This window comes from Habropoda laboriosa, unplaced genomic scaffold (assembly GCF_001263275.1).
Source record: "Habropoda laboriosa isolate 0110345459 unplaced genomic scaffold, ASM126327v1 scaffold67, whole genome shotgun sequence".
Classification (NCBI taxonomy): domain Eukaryota; kingdom Metazoa; phylum Arthropoda; class Insecta; order Hymenoptera; family Apidae; genus Habropoda; species Habropoda laboriosa.
Genome location: NW_017100242.1, coordinates 1,786,534 through 1,806,218, shown reverse-complemented (window position 1 = coordinate 1,806,218; position 19,685 = coordinate 1,786,534). Strand labels below are relative to the sequence as shown.

The 19,685-nt window shown below is 36.8% G+C and overlaps 1 protein-coding gene across 1 annotated transcript in view; it reads right to left on the bottom strand.

Annotated features, from left to right (window-relative positions):
- Nucleotides 1–19,685, bottom strand: part of LOC108571992 (tubby-related protein 4) — a 48,887-nt gene that overhangs the window by 17,556 nt on the left and 11,646 nt on the right. The window contains exon 2 of the mRNA XM_017934168.1: nt 12,695–12,862. Within this exon, the coding sequence (XP_017789657.1) occupies nt 12,695–12,862 (168 nt within the window). The remainder of the gene's footprint in view (nt 1–12,694; nt 12,863–19,685) is intronic.

Below are 19,685 nucleotides of genomic sequence, written 5' to 3'. Positions count from 1 at the left end.
CGACCTTATTGTAACGTGACGAAGCCTCTGTTTGAAGGATTATCTTCGTGAAGTTTGTTAGTCACATTTGGCCGTGAGATTTAGGTGCTAAACACTGTGTTTGTGTAAGCTATAAAGTACCAATGTTCAGTACAGAATCGGTAAAATCGAAGATTCTCGAGTTATAAAGTCCAGAGTTGTAAAGTCCAAATTATAAAGTCCGACAGAGTTCTCTTCAGAGTCCGCAACAGTTCTGTTTCAAGTTCAAACGTTTTCTGTCCAAACTTCCAACGCTTTCTGTCGGAGTTTCTCGCATCGTTCAAAAAATCCAAGATGAATCTTGGAGGGAAATGCAGAAAAGTGGGATTTAGAGCTGTCCAATTAAAAAATAAGAAATGACACGGTTTCCTTGTTGTGTAATTAAAGGTTCATTTTTCGAGAAACCTGCTCATAATGTTGACTTGTGATAAGTGAATTGCCATCGAGAATGATCTGACTCAGCAATATTTCCAGAGAAAGTTGGTGTTGTCCTCCAGCCAGATCCAAGTCCTCGAGAAAATATACAATTCGAGGCAAATTGACTTCCTCAAAAATGGCACTTTCCTCTATCGACTGCAGCGCAAGCTTAAATACTTGGCTCTAACAGTGTTTTTTAAGTACATAGGTGACAATTACGTTTCAGGTTTGAAAAGTGTAACGAAGGAACGTTCAATCTGTACCTATTAGTGTTAGTTAAAACAATTACTCTGCAGGTGATTACTCTGATTGTGTCTTCTCTTCTATGGATATACGCTGCAGTTAAAGCGCGAATTCAATTTATCGTACTTGTACGGACAGGAAGTTGGACTTTAAGTTAACGAAGGACTTCTAGTTCAATTTTCACCGGTTGCTGAAATATCTGTATATTTATAGCACGCAATACGTATGCAAATGTAGTATTGGTTATACGATATTGGGCAAGCAAGAATATTCGCTTTTGATTGGTAATTCTAGCCAGCCGAATGATTAGTTGATATTGTTGATCCCCTTGGATCTGAACTGTGACCTTTTTCATCTGTTTTTTAATTAACGCGCTACTCGATATTTATATGTAGCGAATAAACGAAGTTGCATTCGTTGGTCTTTTTCGATTCGTACAGGAAAATCATTTTTTGGAGATGAATTGGTCTATATTTTCTATATGACGTATATCTTCAAAGCATTTAACGCTATTGTTGTCTTTGGTACAAAGGAAATTAGGTAAAACTTTTTAACGGAGCTTCAAACGATCTATATTTATACAACACTTTTTTCTTACTTATACATATAGAGTATACTGACAAAGTTTGATAAAAGAAAAATTGGGACGCGCTGTGTATAGGAATAATTTTGAAAAGAGAATGCATAGAATTCAATTTCTTCAGGTTTCAAGTGTCACAAAACGCCTATTTTACCCAAAAGTGTATCAAATAGAGAGTGATGAAATTTTCTACGAAATTTTTGCGCACACAGCAGTGGGATTGCACCGTGACACGTGTAATTACACGAGTACCCGGAAATGTCTGTTTCATTAATACATTTCCCCGTGACATTTGCGCGAGATGTAAATGTCTCGAGTTTAATTCTCGCGTTCGCCAAAAGCGCCGTCGTCCTCCCTTCTCTCGCGCGTGCACATCCATCGGTGCACGCGAATATCACGGATTTTGCTTAAATCTGCGTTGCATAATCCTTTGAACACACCCGGAGAGAGTAGTTATCTCCTTCGCTTCTCAGTTTCTTTTTCGCTCGCCACTTTTTTCCCCTGGCTCGCTCGTGCCATCCCGACCGTGTAATTACCACCACTCCTCCACGTTTTTCCACGGAAATTAGTTAACTAGGCGAGCGTCATATCGGCAATTAACAGACGCCGTTTCTGCCAACGTATTTACACTCCTCTCTATTCACGTCAGTCTCTCTTTTTTCTGCTTTTCGTGTTTCTTCCTTTTCTCGGGGATTTTTAGTAAGTTGAGGGAAAAAAGAAGAAGCGTCTGCCACGTGACACTAGGAACGATTAATGCATTGCAGCAAAAACTGCGGCAAGTGGCATAATGTTTCTGAGCGAACTGGTCTTTCGTTAAATCAATGACTGTTCCTTTCTACACAGCCGGTCTTTTTCAGTGTCAAGGTGAGCGTATGCGCCATGTATATTCCGAGGGATAGAGATCACCCGGCCCTTTTTGGCTCGATTTCCACGTTACGCGGATATATCCTGTCTCGGCATTTACGGTCTCCTCCTCTTGGTCCAAATGTATTAACCTTGCGCCGGGTCAAATTCTCTCGGTCGAAATTGTATTCGCGCGCACGCGGCACATGCCAGTGCCCCCATTATCGCATCGCTCTTTAAAATAAATCGCCGGAATACGAGAGTCGCGATACCCGGTTTCGTTGCCAGAGGTTAAATTACCCCGGAAAATTTGTAATCTCGCGTGTTACAGTATGTGACACACGGAAATAGATTACATTCTGTTCGGTAAGCTGGAGAACGATTTTCTTCTTTCCCTTTTGGTTTTAATGGCGGCGCGCTGAAAGCTTCGATACGCGACCAGGGAGATTTTATACTTTTTTGTTTCTTTTTTGGACGTTCAATTGATCGCGGGATTTTTGCAATTTTACGCGTGTGTTGCAAATATTTTATCCACACGTTTTGTCAGAGAAATTTGAAATACTCCTAGTTCTCTTGGAACATTTTTCGAAGATAACAGATAAGAAATATATTATAATTTATGATCGAGTAAATTTCAATTATTATCGAGGATTTTGGGTGTAAACCGAAATAAATTATAGTTTAAGAAAATTATAAATTGTAACGATATAACGTTTCCTCTGGAGCGTGGAAAATGTGAAAAGTGCCGTCATTATTGAAGTGTAACAGCCCCAAAGCCAAATAAATTCCATAATTCATGGGCAATTATTCGCCTGTGTTTGGATAACGCCCCTCGCAATCAATTACACAAGAACGATGTACTTCTGATTGAATTCGTCAATCGAGTTACTCGCTTCCGGGGCCCTTCGATGTTCATTTGATATTCCACGCAGTTGTCCCCTTACTGGGAAAGTTCCAGCTAACAAATCCACCGTATAGACGCAGATATTATCATCTAAAGTCTCGAAGGAGTAGCACTATTTAATCCTGTACCGGCGTTTTCAATATTTCACGCGGTACACCCTACTATTGGAACGGAAACTAGAGTGACTAATGAACGCGACAAAGGTAGGTTCGCAGAGTAGCGACAGAATGAGAGAAGGAAAAGTGAATGCTACTTGAAAGGGAAACGAAAATGTAATTTGTAACGACAAAATGAAAAAGCAAGTAAGAATTTTTATTATACGATTATAAAAACACTTTGCACTCAGTGTCGTAGATACTAGACTTAAATCCCATTGAAAATTGATGAGATGAATTGGGTAAAGAAGTTCGTAAAACCTTTTATGAACTCTAAGGCAAAATGGAAAAGATGGCTTTCGAAGAATGGCAGGCTATAATCGTTAAATACTTAAAAAAGAGTATTCTCAGTATGTCGACGCGTTTACCATATACTGTTAAACATTTCCTTCTCAAAATGTGAAACTTCTCTAGAACATAAAGTGTAAAATTTAATTACAGTTAATTAATTAAAGCTTGATTAAGTTAATTATTCGTAGTCACGCTTAATTAGTATTGAACTTGATCACAACAGAGTTTTTCAATATCAAAAATAAAATAAAGCAAAATAATTTTCACATATTTAATCTCTATCAAAACTTAAGACATTCTTGAGATATCAATAATGAATTAATATCAAAATTAGTCTGTTTAATTTATTATCTATTTATTATCAATTTATTTCACAGCAGGCACCGCGTACAGATTTGAAAGAGGGAACAGAAACGAATGAAAATACAAAAAAGCAGAAAAGTGACAATCGCACGATAGAGGCAGCAGCCGTGAAATTACCAGCGATAGAACGTAAAAATGACTGGCCGTGGTTAATGAGCTACGGCAAAACTGGCACGTATAATCGTGTTATTGATTCGTAAAGGTTCGAACCGTAGTTGGTACGGCCTAGAACAGAAATAACTGAAAATACGAGCATATGTCTGCTACCGTCCGCCTACACGTGGAAACTACCTGCAGAATAATACGATTCCGTTCACCGATTGCTTTCTCTCTGTCTGTTTAAGTGAAAATTTGATTTTCATCCAATCGGTCCTCGAGATACGATTTTATCTAGAAGATCGCGTTGTCTCTTATAAATTTATCAGAATGATTACCCCGGGTTCAGGATTCACTTTGCTTTCGGCTATACTCTAGGATACAGAGGGATTCGATCGCTAAAAGTGGCTGAGAACGAGTGTGATATCTTCGTACGATCAAATGTTACGAAATAACGAGAGAGAGAGAGAGAGATGCTCGAGTAGAAGTAGATGAAAACGTCTTTAAGGAAACTCGTGACCTATCAATGGCTCCGAGGCATTGCCATCTAAAGTCTATATTAAAAGCTCGAGGACGAAACACGGGTTCGGATAATTCTGTGTTAATTCCGTTTGTGGGAGGCGCGGTTCGATTTCTTCGCTCGGCTACTACTTGCCGGCAGAGACACAGCGTGGACGATGTCAAAGCGCATTGTGCACTGGAATAATAGCTGTTGTGCATTGGAACTTGCAGTCGCGAGGAAATTAAAATGGAATTTCTGTCGTACGGTAGGTGAGAAAGGAAAAAGTACACGGAATGTGTACGATTTTTGTTATTTCTCGTTTTTGGAGAATTTCTATGATAATTTTTGCGACAGTGAGTTTTGTGATGTGTTAATTTTAGTTTGTTTAGGTTGTTTGCAATTTAATAGGATACTAAGCGATTTGTTTTTTGTGCAAAAGGAACGATTTTTAGTGCTTGTAATAATTTAGCTTTTTATTGCTGGAGAATTTGTAACTTTAGTTTAGTCGGGTTTGTTTGTAATTTAATAGGAAGGTTGTATGTCCAGTAATACTGAATGATTTATGCTTCGTGGAAAAGATAACATTTTCAGTGCTTGTAATATTTCAATCTTTGTTATTTTATTTTTAGCCTGTGACTTTCATGATATATTCATTTTCGTTGTGTTTCTTTGGAATTTAATAGGAAGATCGTATGTCCAGCAATGCTAAATGATTTATGCTTTCCGGAACAGAAAACATTTTTAACATTTCAGTTTCATAACATTTTAATTTTGGAAAATTCGTAACTTTCATAATAGAGACCTCCACGATATATTAATTTTACTTGCTTTTTGTTTATAATTTAATAGAAAGATTGTACGTTCAGAAATACTAAGGAATTTGTTCTTTATAGAAAATGAAACTTTTTTAGCGCTAGTAATAAACTGTATCGAGAATTATTAATAGCCGATAATGGAAGTAGAGAGGTAATAGATATAATCAATTATTAAATAGTCGAGGTTACTTGGAAATGATGTCACGTAGCCTGTATGCAAAGAAGATAAGTAAACGTGTAACACACAGTTATTTTATGTTATGAAATTAGATAAACGCTGAAGTAAACGTGTAATAATGAATTATAAAATTGGCGAAATTTAGGGGATATTTAAAATATTTACATATTAAATAAACGTTGAATCATTTTCTCCAAGCAATGCAGCATCGTTATTTGTTCAATAAATCTATTTATTGCTGGAATAATTTCACCAGATTGAGTAAATATTTCATATAATTTATCACCGTATCCGTATTTTGTTTTATTTGCATACATAAACAAATTGTGAAAATAAATGCTTTGGAGAAGAACAATTCATTTACACATTCTGCAAAAATTGGCTTCAAACGGTTGCTATATTTTTAGAACAGAAGCTTTAAAATCCTTATCGATGGGAATCCATAAGCTTTCGACTGCCATAAATTTGATCATGAAATAACAATTAACAGTGCGGCAAAAATAGAAATTACCGACAATTGAGGTTCGACAATTAGTTGATCTAAAATAGATTGCAAAATTTGTGTTCAAAAAAAAAAAAAGAAGAAAATCAATCGTGTGATAACGATACTTTCACGACACACTGTACACGAAGAGATGAAGATAATTCCACACAAATCGAAATCTTCCATCAAATTTAAGTACACAGATAATTAGCCCTAATTTGCGGTCGTCGAACTAACAAACCGCGGCGAAAGGGAGAGTAACGTTAAATGATACACGCGAAGCTCACCCCAGCGACAGGAACAATGAAAGAAGCCACTTGAATCAAATGTACTTGAAATTGAAATACCTTTGAAGATAGGGTTGAGAGCCACTGTCTTAAAACAGCACTGCGTAGCAGATCGATACCTCGTCGGCTTCCCTTAAACTCTGAAATGTGGACCGAAGTGAACGCAAAAGATACATTTTACCAGGATTCGTGAGAAGAAGAAGAGAAAACAGGCGATCGAAACTCGCGTAAATAACGTTGGTTATATTGTAATAAGGATTTTCAAAGTTCCGCATACATGGACGGTTCCTTTAGTCGGCTTTATAGTTCGTGCTTAGGCGAAGTACATGCACTGCCTTTAATCCCGCCGGAGTAAACTCGAAAATACCGTCTGAAATTTTCGATCGAATATCGCCGATCGTGTTATCGCGATTTTCGAAAGCTTCACACGTTAGATTTTGTTACTCACCGTCCGACGATCGTTAATATCGTTGAGAAAATTTGACATGGTTATTTATGAACGATATTCTATCCGTCTTCGGTATCAGAAATAATATCGGATGTTCGAGGGTAAACCGGGGACTCGAATATCTTCTTCGCTTTTAACGACGTGAGAAATGTTTAAAACGCAGTTCGAATGGTTTGGAAGAAGAATCATTTTTGAATTTTCTTCGAGGTCGACGGTGTTTGTACAAATTGAAATATTAAGGAAAACAAGTGAGAAATATACATTTGTAAATCAAAGTTACATTTTTTTCTATGGTAACTCGTAGCAGGTGTTGAAATGTATTCGATCATGTGTGAATCGTGACCTTGAGGTGACCTTGAACACCAAAATGGTGGTCAATATTTAAATTATAACGTTATAAATATTCAAAATTATGTTCACCCGTGACGATATACTTTCTAAAACGAGCAATCATGGATTGTGATGCTTTCTTAATCATTTTTGCCTTCGTGATGTCTTCTGAATTGGTAGATCAGTGTTCAATGAATCAACTGTGTTTCAGAAATTAGAAGAATTACTTCCAGATATTAATAACCATCGCCTAAGTTTCCTATCTATAATGGGAAAAATATAATTGCGACGCTTTGTTGTTAAAGGTGTGAAAAAGTGGATGGCATGAAAGTTTCGTCGTTTCATAGGAGAAACGAGGCAAGAACATTTTTCCAATATTTCGTTAACCAATAGCTTCAAACAGGACCGTATAATGTACATTTTTATCTGTACAGAATTCCTAAGCTGTTTACTTAAAACCTACTTCACCTAAACGTTAAATATAATTGCTTACGATCAGTTTGCACTTTCGAGCTAATTGTAACGCAGGAAGAACAAATTAGTGAAAAATGAGAACAAGCTAAAAAATTCAAATATCCGAAGAGCTTTTAAATATTCGAACATTCACTCTCGCTTAGTAAATTAGCACTAAATATTTAACGATTAATTGTAAATATATTGGGAAAGAAGCACAATTTCGCTTAACCACGCGTTTCTCGTTAAACTATTAGAAATTGTTCTTCGAAATTCTTTTCACATTTTCAACAGGTGAAAGTGCAATTAAATGTTCCTGTGAATGAAACGAATTACCCATTGTAACTCTGCACATAAATCGCATTTTATGCTTAAAACGACAAATAATATTACCCGTTTATTACGTTTTCAAAAGTGGCTGGCCGGCTGGCATTTAAATTCACGTTAAAACGTGACTTGGCGTAAAATCACTTCTCTGTTCACTTCTTACGGTTACCTCTATCGGATAATTACGGCGCGTTCCACTTCTGTCCGTTAGATCAATAGTTCTTAAAGATGGTAAACGATTACAGATGTCCTGAAATTAACGAGCGAACGCGCCAGTGTCACGCAACACGCGCTGAGCACGAATACACGCGTTCCGATACTCTCCGTAGCTTGATCTCGATTTAATTAACAGCAACGTGAATTCTAGACTCTAATTCGAAGCGGCGCGGCGTCAGGCAACTCTGAAATGCAAAGTGTTCCGGCTTCGAAAGCACGAACTAATATTAAAGCAACTTTAGCTACTACATCTACGTCATCGATTAAATCCAAAGAAAGCTACGCCGGTTAATACGCAATTACTTTGGGTAAATACGTAATTATAAAACCAATCTCGCAGTTATTCGCGGTTTTGAATCACGAATTACCAAATGTTCTGTCAACGTGACGTAAATAAGCTACATTCTCTTGTGCAGCGAAATTTCAGATAATTGAACGTAGAATAGTCTGTTCTAATTACGAATTAAAAGTTTGGAGGCTGGTGGAATTATGGATTATGGTAGAATGAAGAATTTCGAGGCTGGCAGAATTATGAATTACGGTAAAATAAAAATATTGGAAGTTTAATCGTACTGTGGTTCGAATGAAGTGGCAAAATAATTCTTTTATAGTCTGTTTTAAGTATTTAATATTTTTCTTGAACCACGGCATGTGTTATGTGTGATTAAAAAGTACCTTAGTATCGGAGAATCTGTTATTTAACGTCTGCTTTATTTCTAAAATATTTATTAATTAAACAAAGAATCTGTTTGCCTCTATTTTAGAGATAATTTATCTTATTTTATTATATAGCCTCTCCTCGCTTTCAAATAAAACAACCATCTAATAAATTTATTAATATCACCTCTACTTAAAGAAGAATTTAAACGGGGGTATTTAAATTCTTAATAAACGAAGTTCTTCTCAAAAGTACAATAGTGTACATTCCACTTAAACCACTTCTCGTCCGAGCTTTATTTTCTACTGGAAGAAAAAAGAGAAAATCCACCGGAAGCGGTGAGAATTGTGATTGAAAAGATTCTTCTTCCCTAAGGGGATGTGAATAACTTAATAACTGTGACCATGCCTCGTAAGAAAGACGAAATGTTTCGTCGCGTTAACGGGGATGGTGTTCAGTCACCAGAAACGTCGCCAGACCAAAGCTCCAATTGTCTGCTCTCTGAAGGAGTAAATCTGCCAGACAGTCACGGTCCTTTTTCTCGGAATCTGTAAAGCAGGGTGTCGAAGTTTCAAACGAGAAAGGCGTGTTCGTATGAAAGACGGCGAGACAAATGAAAGGGTAGCGCGCGTGTGCGCGTTAATGCTCGCTCCACAGGCAAATATAATATCTGCACCTCGAGGATCTAGAAAAATATAGACATTTCAAGAAGACGATCTCGCGAAAAAGGAGAGAAAAAACGTCTGAATGGCGCGAGAGGGGAGATACGACATAATAATTGTACGGAGAAGGGTAGTAGACGAGCTGACAGTATTAATATCACGGAAGCTTCTTCACTATATCTATCTACCACCTTGTTACGAATCTTTTGCGAAATAATTTACGGGAGTTGCGCGACATCAAGTCGGAAGACTTGCGGTTCGTTAAAACAGCCCACGGCTTAATATCGATTTAGGCCCTCAACAAAGGATCAGCCGTTGTTTGTACCCAGTTTATCCTCCATGAAAACTTACACGAAAGTGTCTGAAATAAACTCGCTGAATATAGCCACGTAGCGAATTTTTCCAACAGAACACGTCACAACCACACATATAGGCAACTTTATTCCCCAATGAACACCGTGGAAACGTGCTTATTTGCATTCTCCTACGAACTTTCCCTCGTAACACTCTCAACTTCTGTTTTAGTTAAAGAAAGTTATCTTTCGAATCGAGCGAATTGTGGTGGAAATTCTGTTGCTGTCGTTTCACTAGATAACAGCAATCTGTACGTTCCTCACAAATTGTCACGTGAAATCAGTTGAATTTTCATTCGTGTTCACCGCTCGCTTCGATCATCAAGAATTGAATTATTCTTTGGGAATAATTGAGAAGGTAACCAAAGTGAATCTCGTCGACTGGAACATATACCGAGTTCCACTCGTCTGGAATTATCGACGTAGAGCTGAAAAAAATGTTCCCAGGCGTATCCGAAAATAGTCTTCGTCTTGGAGTTTTATCGGTAACTCGCATCCATCCAATTTCTTTCTCGATTTAACGCGGCCGCGTCATGTAATGGGCTACCATGGACTGGCTTCTGCCAGATAGGATGTATACACGCCGACACAATGTTCTCTGGACGTATTCGATAGCTTCTCGCAGGCTTCGTTCCGCGTTGCCACGAAATGGGTCGCTGATTGAAAATTGCCGGGTGCACGTCGTATCTGTGAACGCGCGTCCTGTCGATGACTTAGCGTCAAGAGAGAGAGGTCGAGGGTGAACCGTAAAATTAGACCCCCGTGAGTTTGCGAAATTACGATACGCTGCTTTCACTTATTTAGATTCTTTCGCCTATTTGTTTCGCCTATTTTCGTGCAATAATTGAAAAAACGAGGGTCCATTTTTTCATGGACGTATTCTTCATCGTAGAATTCAGCTATGTGTTTGGACATGAGACGAGAGTTCCGAGTTATCGACGTTTAACCCTTTCGCTGAGAAAGACGTACAAGTGTTCGCTCAATTAAGAAGAGCGTACATATACGCCCGTCTGATACTCATATACAATTTATTTATTTATTCTCGTATTTCACGAATGAAATTCGCTGACGACTGAAAATTTGGTAATATCAGAATGCATCAGACACTTGACTATCGTGAAACAGTTGATTTTCAATCGTAGGTGTATTTAATTTTATGTCAGTGTTGAATAATAACTGCTTTGTCCAGTACTTTTGGTGCAGCGAGAATTTTCTTTGGCAAGCGAGAAAGAGTTAAAGCAATATAAAATACATGCGAACAAAAGTGAAGGTATTAGTGTTTGTACAAAAAGCAAAATTTGATTCTCGCTCTTTGTTTTAGAACTTATGAATAAAATAAGAATTATTTAATTGTGAGATTTCACACTGAATCATTTTTTTCAGAATCTCCGTAATGTTCTAACGACTGTTTATGCTTGCACCACGTTCAATAAGTGTCGTAATACTTATAGTCGGGAGTGTACATGTGCTACCTACCATTGATTCGCCGTTCTATATTTCCCTGCGTCCCTCTTTGTTTCGTTCTACGTGAAATAATCGGAATCGCGCGAGACACGCTTTAGGAAAGGCATATTAAGTCACAGTTCAATTCACCGCAGCTACGTACTTGCACTTTTACACACGCACACCTTTTTGTCCACACGTGTGTAGATCCTTTCTTGGAGGATCAGCGGGGTGTAGAGCATGATTAAGAGCGAAATACAGGCACGCTGGTCAGAATAATAGGAGAGCTTCGTCGGTAGCTTTTCCATTTACGCTCGGTTTCAACATTGTTCAAAGATTATTCTGCTTTCGTTACTTTTTCCCACTCTGCACAGTTCCAATCTTCTTGCTTTATCGCGCGCACACACGTTACCGCAGACGAGAACGTTCCTTAGATATTTCAATTTTCACGGATCTCCGTCGGAAATTACAACGATCGAACAGCGCACACTGTTATCCAATGCAGAATTCACCGTGTTTTTTTCTTACACGATCGTAATAACGACGATCCGGTGATTTCGCCAACTACGTCCGAAAAATCCGGGAAAGAAATGCACCACCGCCGCGAAAATCGATCGAAACTGCCTGAAATTTACTGCAGGGCGGCGCACAGTGTTTTGAAACTTCAAAACGCCCGTCTGACTGTGCAAAGGCTGTTATTTAATTTTCGTTTTTTTTTTTGTTTTCCTAAATCTCTAAGGATTATTAATCTGTGTGTCAATTTCTATAAAAGTTGCTTAACCTTTTCATTTCTCTTGGCGCCTATAGGGGCTTTGAACATTTTTAATCCTTCGTTTTTGGCGTTTGCGCGCTTCCAGCTTAATTTAACAAATGATATTTAAAAACGAGAAATTTTGAATTTCAACTTCGACATATTTTTAAAATTTTGAAACGCCTGAACGAAAGATTTTGCAGCCGTGATTAAATATCTATCGCATGCCACGCGCGTTGCGTATGAATATCTGACGCAGCGAAAGGGTTAAATAGGGTAATATTTACAATGAAATCTGTAATTCCTAGCATCTTTAAAAATAAATCTTTCTGTTGATATTAACAGTAAATTGCTTTACACATCATGGATTTTATAGAAGAAGTTGTACACTTTAATTATGCCACAGGAAGATTTAAAAAATTTCACGACACTTCACAGTAGACGTACTCAAAGATAGCAAATTTTTAATTACACGAATTTTAACCGGAGGCGTAATAACTTTCTTATAAAAATAAAAATTCGTAAAATAAATGTTTGTCCGCGATTTTGGAAGAATTCGCCAGTGTGCGGCGTTGAGCGCATCCGTTCACCAGGTCAAGTATAATTCACGAAGCAAAGAACTCTTGTGAACCTAACTAGGAAATTTTTCTTTTAATTGACATTTCCACCTGATTGTTGTATCACGTTGCACGGAGATCGCAAGAACGCCGGGAATAGAAAAGGTTCGACGCTGTTAACTGTTACAGGCGTTTCGAGAAAAGAAAAAAAAGAAGAGGGGTGGAGATGAAATGAAACGACATCCGGCCATGTGGTGCTCACGGAGCCGTGTTAAAAAATAAAATAAAAGGTAGAGAAGCGAAGGAGAAATAAAACTTACCTCGCTTCGATGACCACGAAGGTTGTAATTTGCCCTCAGTGGAAGTTCCGTGGCCCTCGTCCGACAATGGGACGTAGTAAAAGTCACCCCTACCAGACCACGGGCGTTACCAGTGGCCAGCCATCCTTCCTGATAGTAATTTGTACGGTCTAGTTTCCATCCTTCATCCTGTTAAATAACAGAGAAACCGCCCTTATCACCATTTACGTGTTTATTGAAATGCCTCAGGCTGCCAATTTACGGGAGCTTGCAAACAGTTCTAATACCATGTAATACTGAAATAGTGGCGAGAGATAATTAATACGTGAATTCAATTTTTTAATGTGTAGTTACGATCGCGACACACCTTGCAGGATGTTGAAATAATTTTGCACTTTTGGTACCTTTGATATCAATATTTCTGAAAATTTCATGGAAATAAAGTACACTTTGGTATTTTTAGTGATGTGATAAAATGTTTGAATAATAAGAATAGTTTTTCACTAAAATAAATGATGCATAATACTTTAATTACATCTTACTCTGTTTAAATAATCCTAATTTTTGCGAGTCCTGTCTGTATAAGGGTGTATGTACATATTGGAGAAGAATCGTTGACTTGTTCTACTTAAATGGTTTCTTGTACAGTAGTAGAAAGTGATTTTGATCAAACATCTTATCTGTCTACTATTGACATTGTCATCTTGTGTGTAATATAAATAATATTAATATATTTTAGATGTTTATATCATTTCAGAAACTTCAGTAATGTATATATATACAAGTAACATTTTAAGGTGGTCTTATCTATATTCCTTATATTATCAATATTTGAACAAAAGTATCTTTATTACAAAATCAAAAGACGGCGAAGCAACTGAAAGGGAAATTTTTCAAATTTTCCAACTTATTGTATTTAACACGATGAACCTATGAACAAATCTTATAATTAGGCTAATCATGAGTATTCTCAATCTTTGCATATGCAGAAGATGATAATTGAAAACCTGAAATTCAGCATTTGGAATGCTGAAATATCACGACTGACTTGAATAAATTTTGCTATTATAAAAAATAGCTAATATTTCAAATTAGGTTTCAAATTAGTTTGGTTAGGTTATTATAAATCTATTTACGCCGTTAAATTTACCTTCTCGGACAGTTCAATCTTTCCTCCACAGTCAATCCTCTGTCTTCGAAACTGATAGAGATATTCGGCTAGATTTTGGCTCACCATGTATATGTGCCGCTGCACGATAAACGAAGTATAGAGGACGCGCGGCATATATTATTTTAATCTTTAGAAATTTCGCGGATTTCGCGGCATACATTTACTTCGGCTTTTGAATGCATAAGCCACCCTTTAATAAGAATTTGAAAGTCAAATCACATATACCGCGAACGTACCAACGAATCTTTTCACGCACCAGAAAATAGAGAGTCGCATTTCGTTTAATTAAAATTTCGTTCATGTTTGCAAATGAGTTGGTGGAGTAGAACAAAAGAGACCCCAACGCGGATATGTCATTGTGAAACACGTGAAGATGGAAGGTTTAATTTACATGTGGATAGTTTCACCGAGAGTATCAGAAACTCCAATTTTTCTCCGCCTTTTTGCCTGTTCACTTTTTCCCCCTATTTCAAAACATTTCGAAAATAAACGTACCTCAGAGGGAAAATGCGTGATTATACGAAGAAAAAAGGTACGTTCGAAAACTTCGTTAAACGACAAATTTTTGAATAATTTCAAACTTTCTTTCTACCTATTCGATAATTGTACACAGAATTGAGGTACATACATCGTTTCTACTAATCTCAAGTCTATTTCGATTATTATTATTAATCTAAAAAATATATTTGTGGCACCGAAATCACGCGCTTCAAAGTGAAAATATCGAAATAAATGCAGCCCTTGCAAGTAGTAAAACAGATAATATCTGCTACTTTTCGTTAGCGTACAAAAATCCACTTGCAAGAGCTCCATTCGTGTCGTTTTCTTTCGCTAGCGAAGATTAATTGGATAAAAAGATTAATCAGTGAATCATATCGAACAAAACATAGAAACTAGCTTGTTATTTTAAAATTTTAATGTATCTCTTTAAAATATTCACGCAACGTAACACAGCATTCTAAGGATAGCTAAACTTTGATTTTTTCCTTCTGTTGAATTATTAATAATTAAACGTGGAAGATTTAAATGATACGAGCTTTTATTTGACTTTGATCTAACCGTATGGTCCACGTGTTTGTACCTTGCAGCACACAGACCAAGCATACAAAGGCAACACTCGAGCACGCATTGATTTTCACACCCGTCGACACCGGGAGTTAGGGTTGTGAAGTACTATGAGTGACACGTAGCTGTATCACGTATTCTAACAACCTCTAACATAGACACTATTAAACTGCCACTATCAAACGGCAGGGTCGCGTTGAGAAAATTGGAATTGCGTGAAATTAAATCGGCAGGAAGCTTTGTATTCCTTTATCGTGGCAAAATTGACTTCATGCATTATGCAAATTTAAAAAAAACACCCGTTCCTTTGCTTATACGTACGAGAAACTTTGGAAGTAAACAAATACAATAAATATAATAAATTCGATAATACATAGTTTTAAATTACAGTAAAAATTTTGAATGAAATTGTAACTTATATTTTAGTTAACAAAATTGGTATTCTGTTGTTTCTCGTTTTATATATAAGATAGTAATGAGATTAGCGTGAGAAAAAATTGCAATCTTAAAGAGACGAGATAAAGATAAGTGTAATTTTATATTTCCGTATCATTCGTAGATCGATGCTTGCATTGATTCCCTCTCCACGTGAAATTTCACCGTACGTTGCAAAATACATCAACATTCTATTTGCTTACAAAGCGTCTCAACCTGAACGCGAAATTATTTTCCAGCGGGGACTAATAAAGGGATGAAATTACTTCATAGAGATAAAACACGTTTCTGTTTTAAAGTATCTCCATCTATTTTTATAACATGTACGTAGAAAATGATACGAAGATATCAGTTATGTGCATAACGTTAGTCAAAGAGAGTAAAAGTAAAGGGTTGGAGAGGAAATTAATTGGTTTTTAAAATAGGAGGTCTTTCTTTGTGACAAAGTAATAGCATACCGTGTAAACTTCTGTCCATATAGGACGTCTATAATTTAAACTTCACTTTTAATACAACTTTCAAGACTCTTTCTTTATGATTCTTATTATTCTTATTATATTAAATTAATCCGTCGGAGAACGTATCTATTACTAGGTCGTACATTAATTGTCAACATAGTAAAGTGTCACAACACAAAAGTTATCATCGTGTTCTTTTGCACATTCTTCTAGATTTGTAAGAAATAAGAAATTGGAGAAGTGAAATTTAATTGAAGAATTGTATATTTCCTGGAACCTCTTTTTGTTCAAATAATTTTATTCGTTTTTATGGACTTAAATCATTAAGAATAATAATCTTGAAAATTTTTGTGCAAAGTATACAACATATTCAGTAATTTACATTGCATTCATTTCATGGACTATAATTCCTTAAACTCCTTATTTTATTTTCTTGTCTTATTTAATTATTCATTATTGTACACATAATTTTACGATTTTGAAAATTTTCATGTTAAATAGAATTATCTCTATCAATAAATCACACGATTCCAAATTTTCTAAGCAAACACATTACGTACTCTTACTTTGTAAAAATTACTACAAATTGCAAATCTCTCCTACTCCAATCCATTATCAATCGAAAAATTCTGTTTCACTCGAACTTCCAAAAAGAACGTACCACCCACTCCCACAAATTTACAAAAAATGACTACAAATTACAAATCACGCATTCCACAAAATAATTTGTCATTGGTAAAAACAATTCCCCTCCACGTAAAATCCTAATGAATCCAAATGGAAATTTGGACCGATCAAACGCGCATTACGAGTTGGCTAAAATTTCTCTACAATTTACATTAGGCCGCTATTCAATATCGAATAATATCGGCCGTCTCCTTTTGCCGGGCAGGCCGCGTGCCTCAAATAGAAACGAGGGTAATAATTTTCACGATCGATCGGCGACCTGAAGCGAGGCGATAAGAGCCGCAGAAATTCGTATTTGGTCAGTTCTCGGGCCCTCTCGATATTAGATGGATTCCCCGTGTCGCGCGCGCGCCACACACACACCTATACAGAAACACGCCGTTAGGTTGGTATTACTATTCGTCGGCACGTAACTCTTCCACTTAAGCGTGGCTGCGTCAGGTGGCGGGGGCTTCAATGTTACAAGGGTTTCACCCCTAGACCTGTCATACATATGTAAGCGTAATTACTCCAGCCAGCGCGAACCCTTAGAAAAATAAGCATCGAGGTAGAGACAGATTTCAGCTCACTGCCAGCCATTCAGACTGTTCGCCAGCCAAACAACGCCCGTTCGAACTTTTCCTACACGTGACGAGAGCAAAGGGTCCGGTAGTTTGGAGCTTTTCAGTGCGTCGTACGATTCTATGAGAAAAAATAAAGGAACAGGCTGGATGCAGGAATTTCAATTATTCGCTGGAACGTGTATGAAAAGTAGGCGGTTTTTAGGAATTCTTTTCGTCTGTATTTAAAGAGCTGTGGGATTCTTGGTTTGTATATTAGTTTATTGATACTTTGTTAATGCTTTCACGAAGTTACAGCAAGCAGTGAGAAATGTTTGATGAGATAGGTGTGTTAATGTGTGGCCACTTCCTCAAGTTTGTCCATTATGGTTGATACCAAAAATGAGCAGATTTTAGGAATTCTTTTCTTCTGTATTTGAAGGTCTACATGATTCTCGTTTTGCACGTTGGTTTATTGATACTTTATTAATATTTTCACAAAGTTATGTTAAGCAGTGAGAAATGTTTACTGAGATAGGTGTGTTAATGTGTGGCCACTTCCTCAAGTTTGTCCATTATGGTTGATACCAAAAATGGGCAGCTTTTAGGAATTTTTTTCTTTCATACTTGAAGGTCTACATAATCCTCGTTTTGCACATTGGTTTATTAACACTTTATTACTATTTTCACGAAGTTACATCGAACAGAGACAAATATTTACCGAGATAGGTGTCTTAATGTGCGATCACTTCCACAAATTCCTCCTCCACACTTAAAATGATTATCTTCGTTGTAATAATCAAAAATCAGAACAGCCGTCTCTATCGTCCCTACCTCACTCATTCACTGAAATCAAAAGAGAACAGAAGCCAGTTGAAAAAATTTCTGCAGAAATACAGAATCTCTGCATCCGTAAAATCCTTTCTGTAAACTGAAAGCAACGAAAATCCTCGTGCACGCGTGTGTCGAGAACACAGAACAAGATTTGCTTTCGTGAAAAAATATATTTCAGAATTGATTCGAACAAATGCGTAGATTTTCGAAGAAATAGAAACTAATAATAAGAAATTAATTAATAAGAAATTTCCTGGAATTTATTATTTTAAACACACGCCTGAAGTATCATTGCTAAACACAGATTGTAAAAGTACAAGCAAATGCAGAAACAGAACACTGGCCAAATGTTACTTTTAGGCTAAAAAAGAAAACACGTACCATTAGGCAACGTTTTCTTCCACTCGTTGTGCTACATCTTTAATGGTTGGCATCCTTCCCGCGATTGACTGCACCCTTCAACCCCAATTTATTCTGTCTACTTCATATATATTGACTTCTACTCGAGAACAATAAGTTGACTCGGCAATTAACTATATACACTTGACGCGAAGATCACGTGACGTGAACAAAGAATTCTTTTTATCCTTTTCACATTATCAGATAGAGAAGTTATATATCGCTGCTTATCGTTAGTGCAACGATCAAGTAACTATGATTCCTGTCTCTAACGAAATTTCACTATAATTTCTGCTTTAAATTCCAGAATTAAACAGATATATCTTCACGTGCTTCTGTTTAAAAAGAAAAAAATAATTTCAATTGTTGTCAATTCTAAAAATTTCAAACTTTCATATTTCACATTTATTAAATATATCATTTCATATTTAACGTCCAACGTTATTCACAATTAACCAACAAAGCAAAATTACACCAAAGTCTGAAAACATTGCGAACAACAAAATTGCAAGTGATTTAATCGAGTTTGTCAATTCTGGCTGGAAGCTTGCGACGTGTAACTAACTGATCGATAAGCAGTCAATTATTCCACGAACCTAATTACCAAACCGGTAATTATCACATTTCGATAACGTCCTTGCTACGGTTTTTTTCTTCTTAGTTTCACTCTTCTTTGCGCTATTCCAACGGTTATAAGCTATAATACAAATGAAACAGCAGCGGCAGTATTCCCGATTTCAGTGCAAGTACCCTCGAATAAAATTGTACAGGCTTCTCGAAGTCTGCCAACACTTTTCTACCTGCGAGAAAGCTCGTTGATTTCCGACCAACTGAGAACCGTATCGGATATTCGATATCCTTTTAATGGCCAGGATAAACTGGAGCTACGTAAATCGTTCTAGTAGTGTGTGGAATATTTGGTTACTAGGAATCCGATGAATTTCATTTTTCATCGTTGAAGTTGATGCGTTCTATGCAAATCGAGCTGTTTCTCAATGTTTATCGATATTCATTAGTAAAATCTGTTTTCAAGCAATTGGTATACGTAATTCTATTAATAAAGCCGTTTGTGTTGTACAAATCGGTCGTGACAGACGGGAATTAACGAAGGCGAAGCTCATTGGGCGATTAAAAATATTCTTTAATTCACCGTTCGAAGAAAATGAGACTGAAATATCAGAATCGTTATTTATTAACCCTTTCGCTGCGACGGGTTTCAGTAAGTAACGCGTGTGGAAGATGGTAAATGTTCAATGGCGACCGCAAAATTTTTTTTTAACGTGTTTTTAAATAAAAGAGAATTTTTTAATTTAATTTTGTATCAAATTAGGATGGAAGTGTGCAAAAATCAAGTACAGAGCGAGAAAATATTCGAAACGCCTATAGGCGCGAAGGACGCAGTGCGAAAAATATCTGAACCGCCT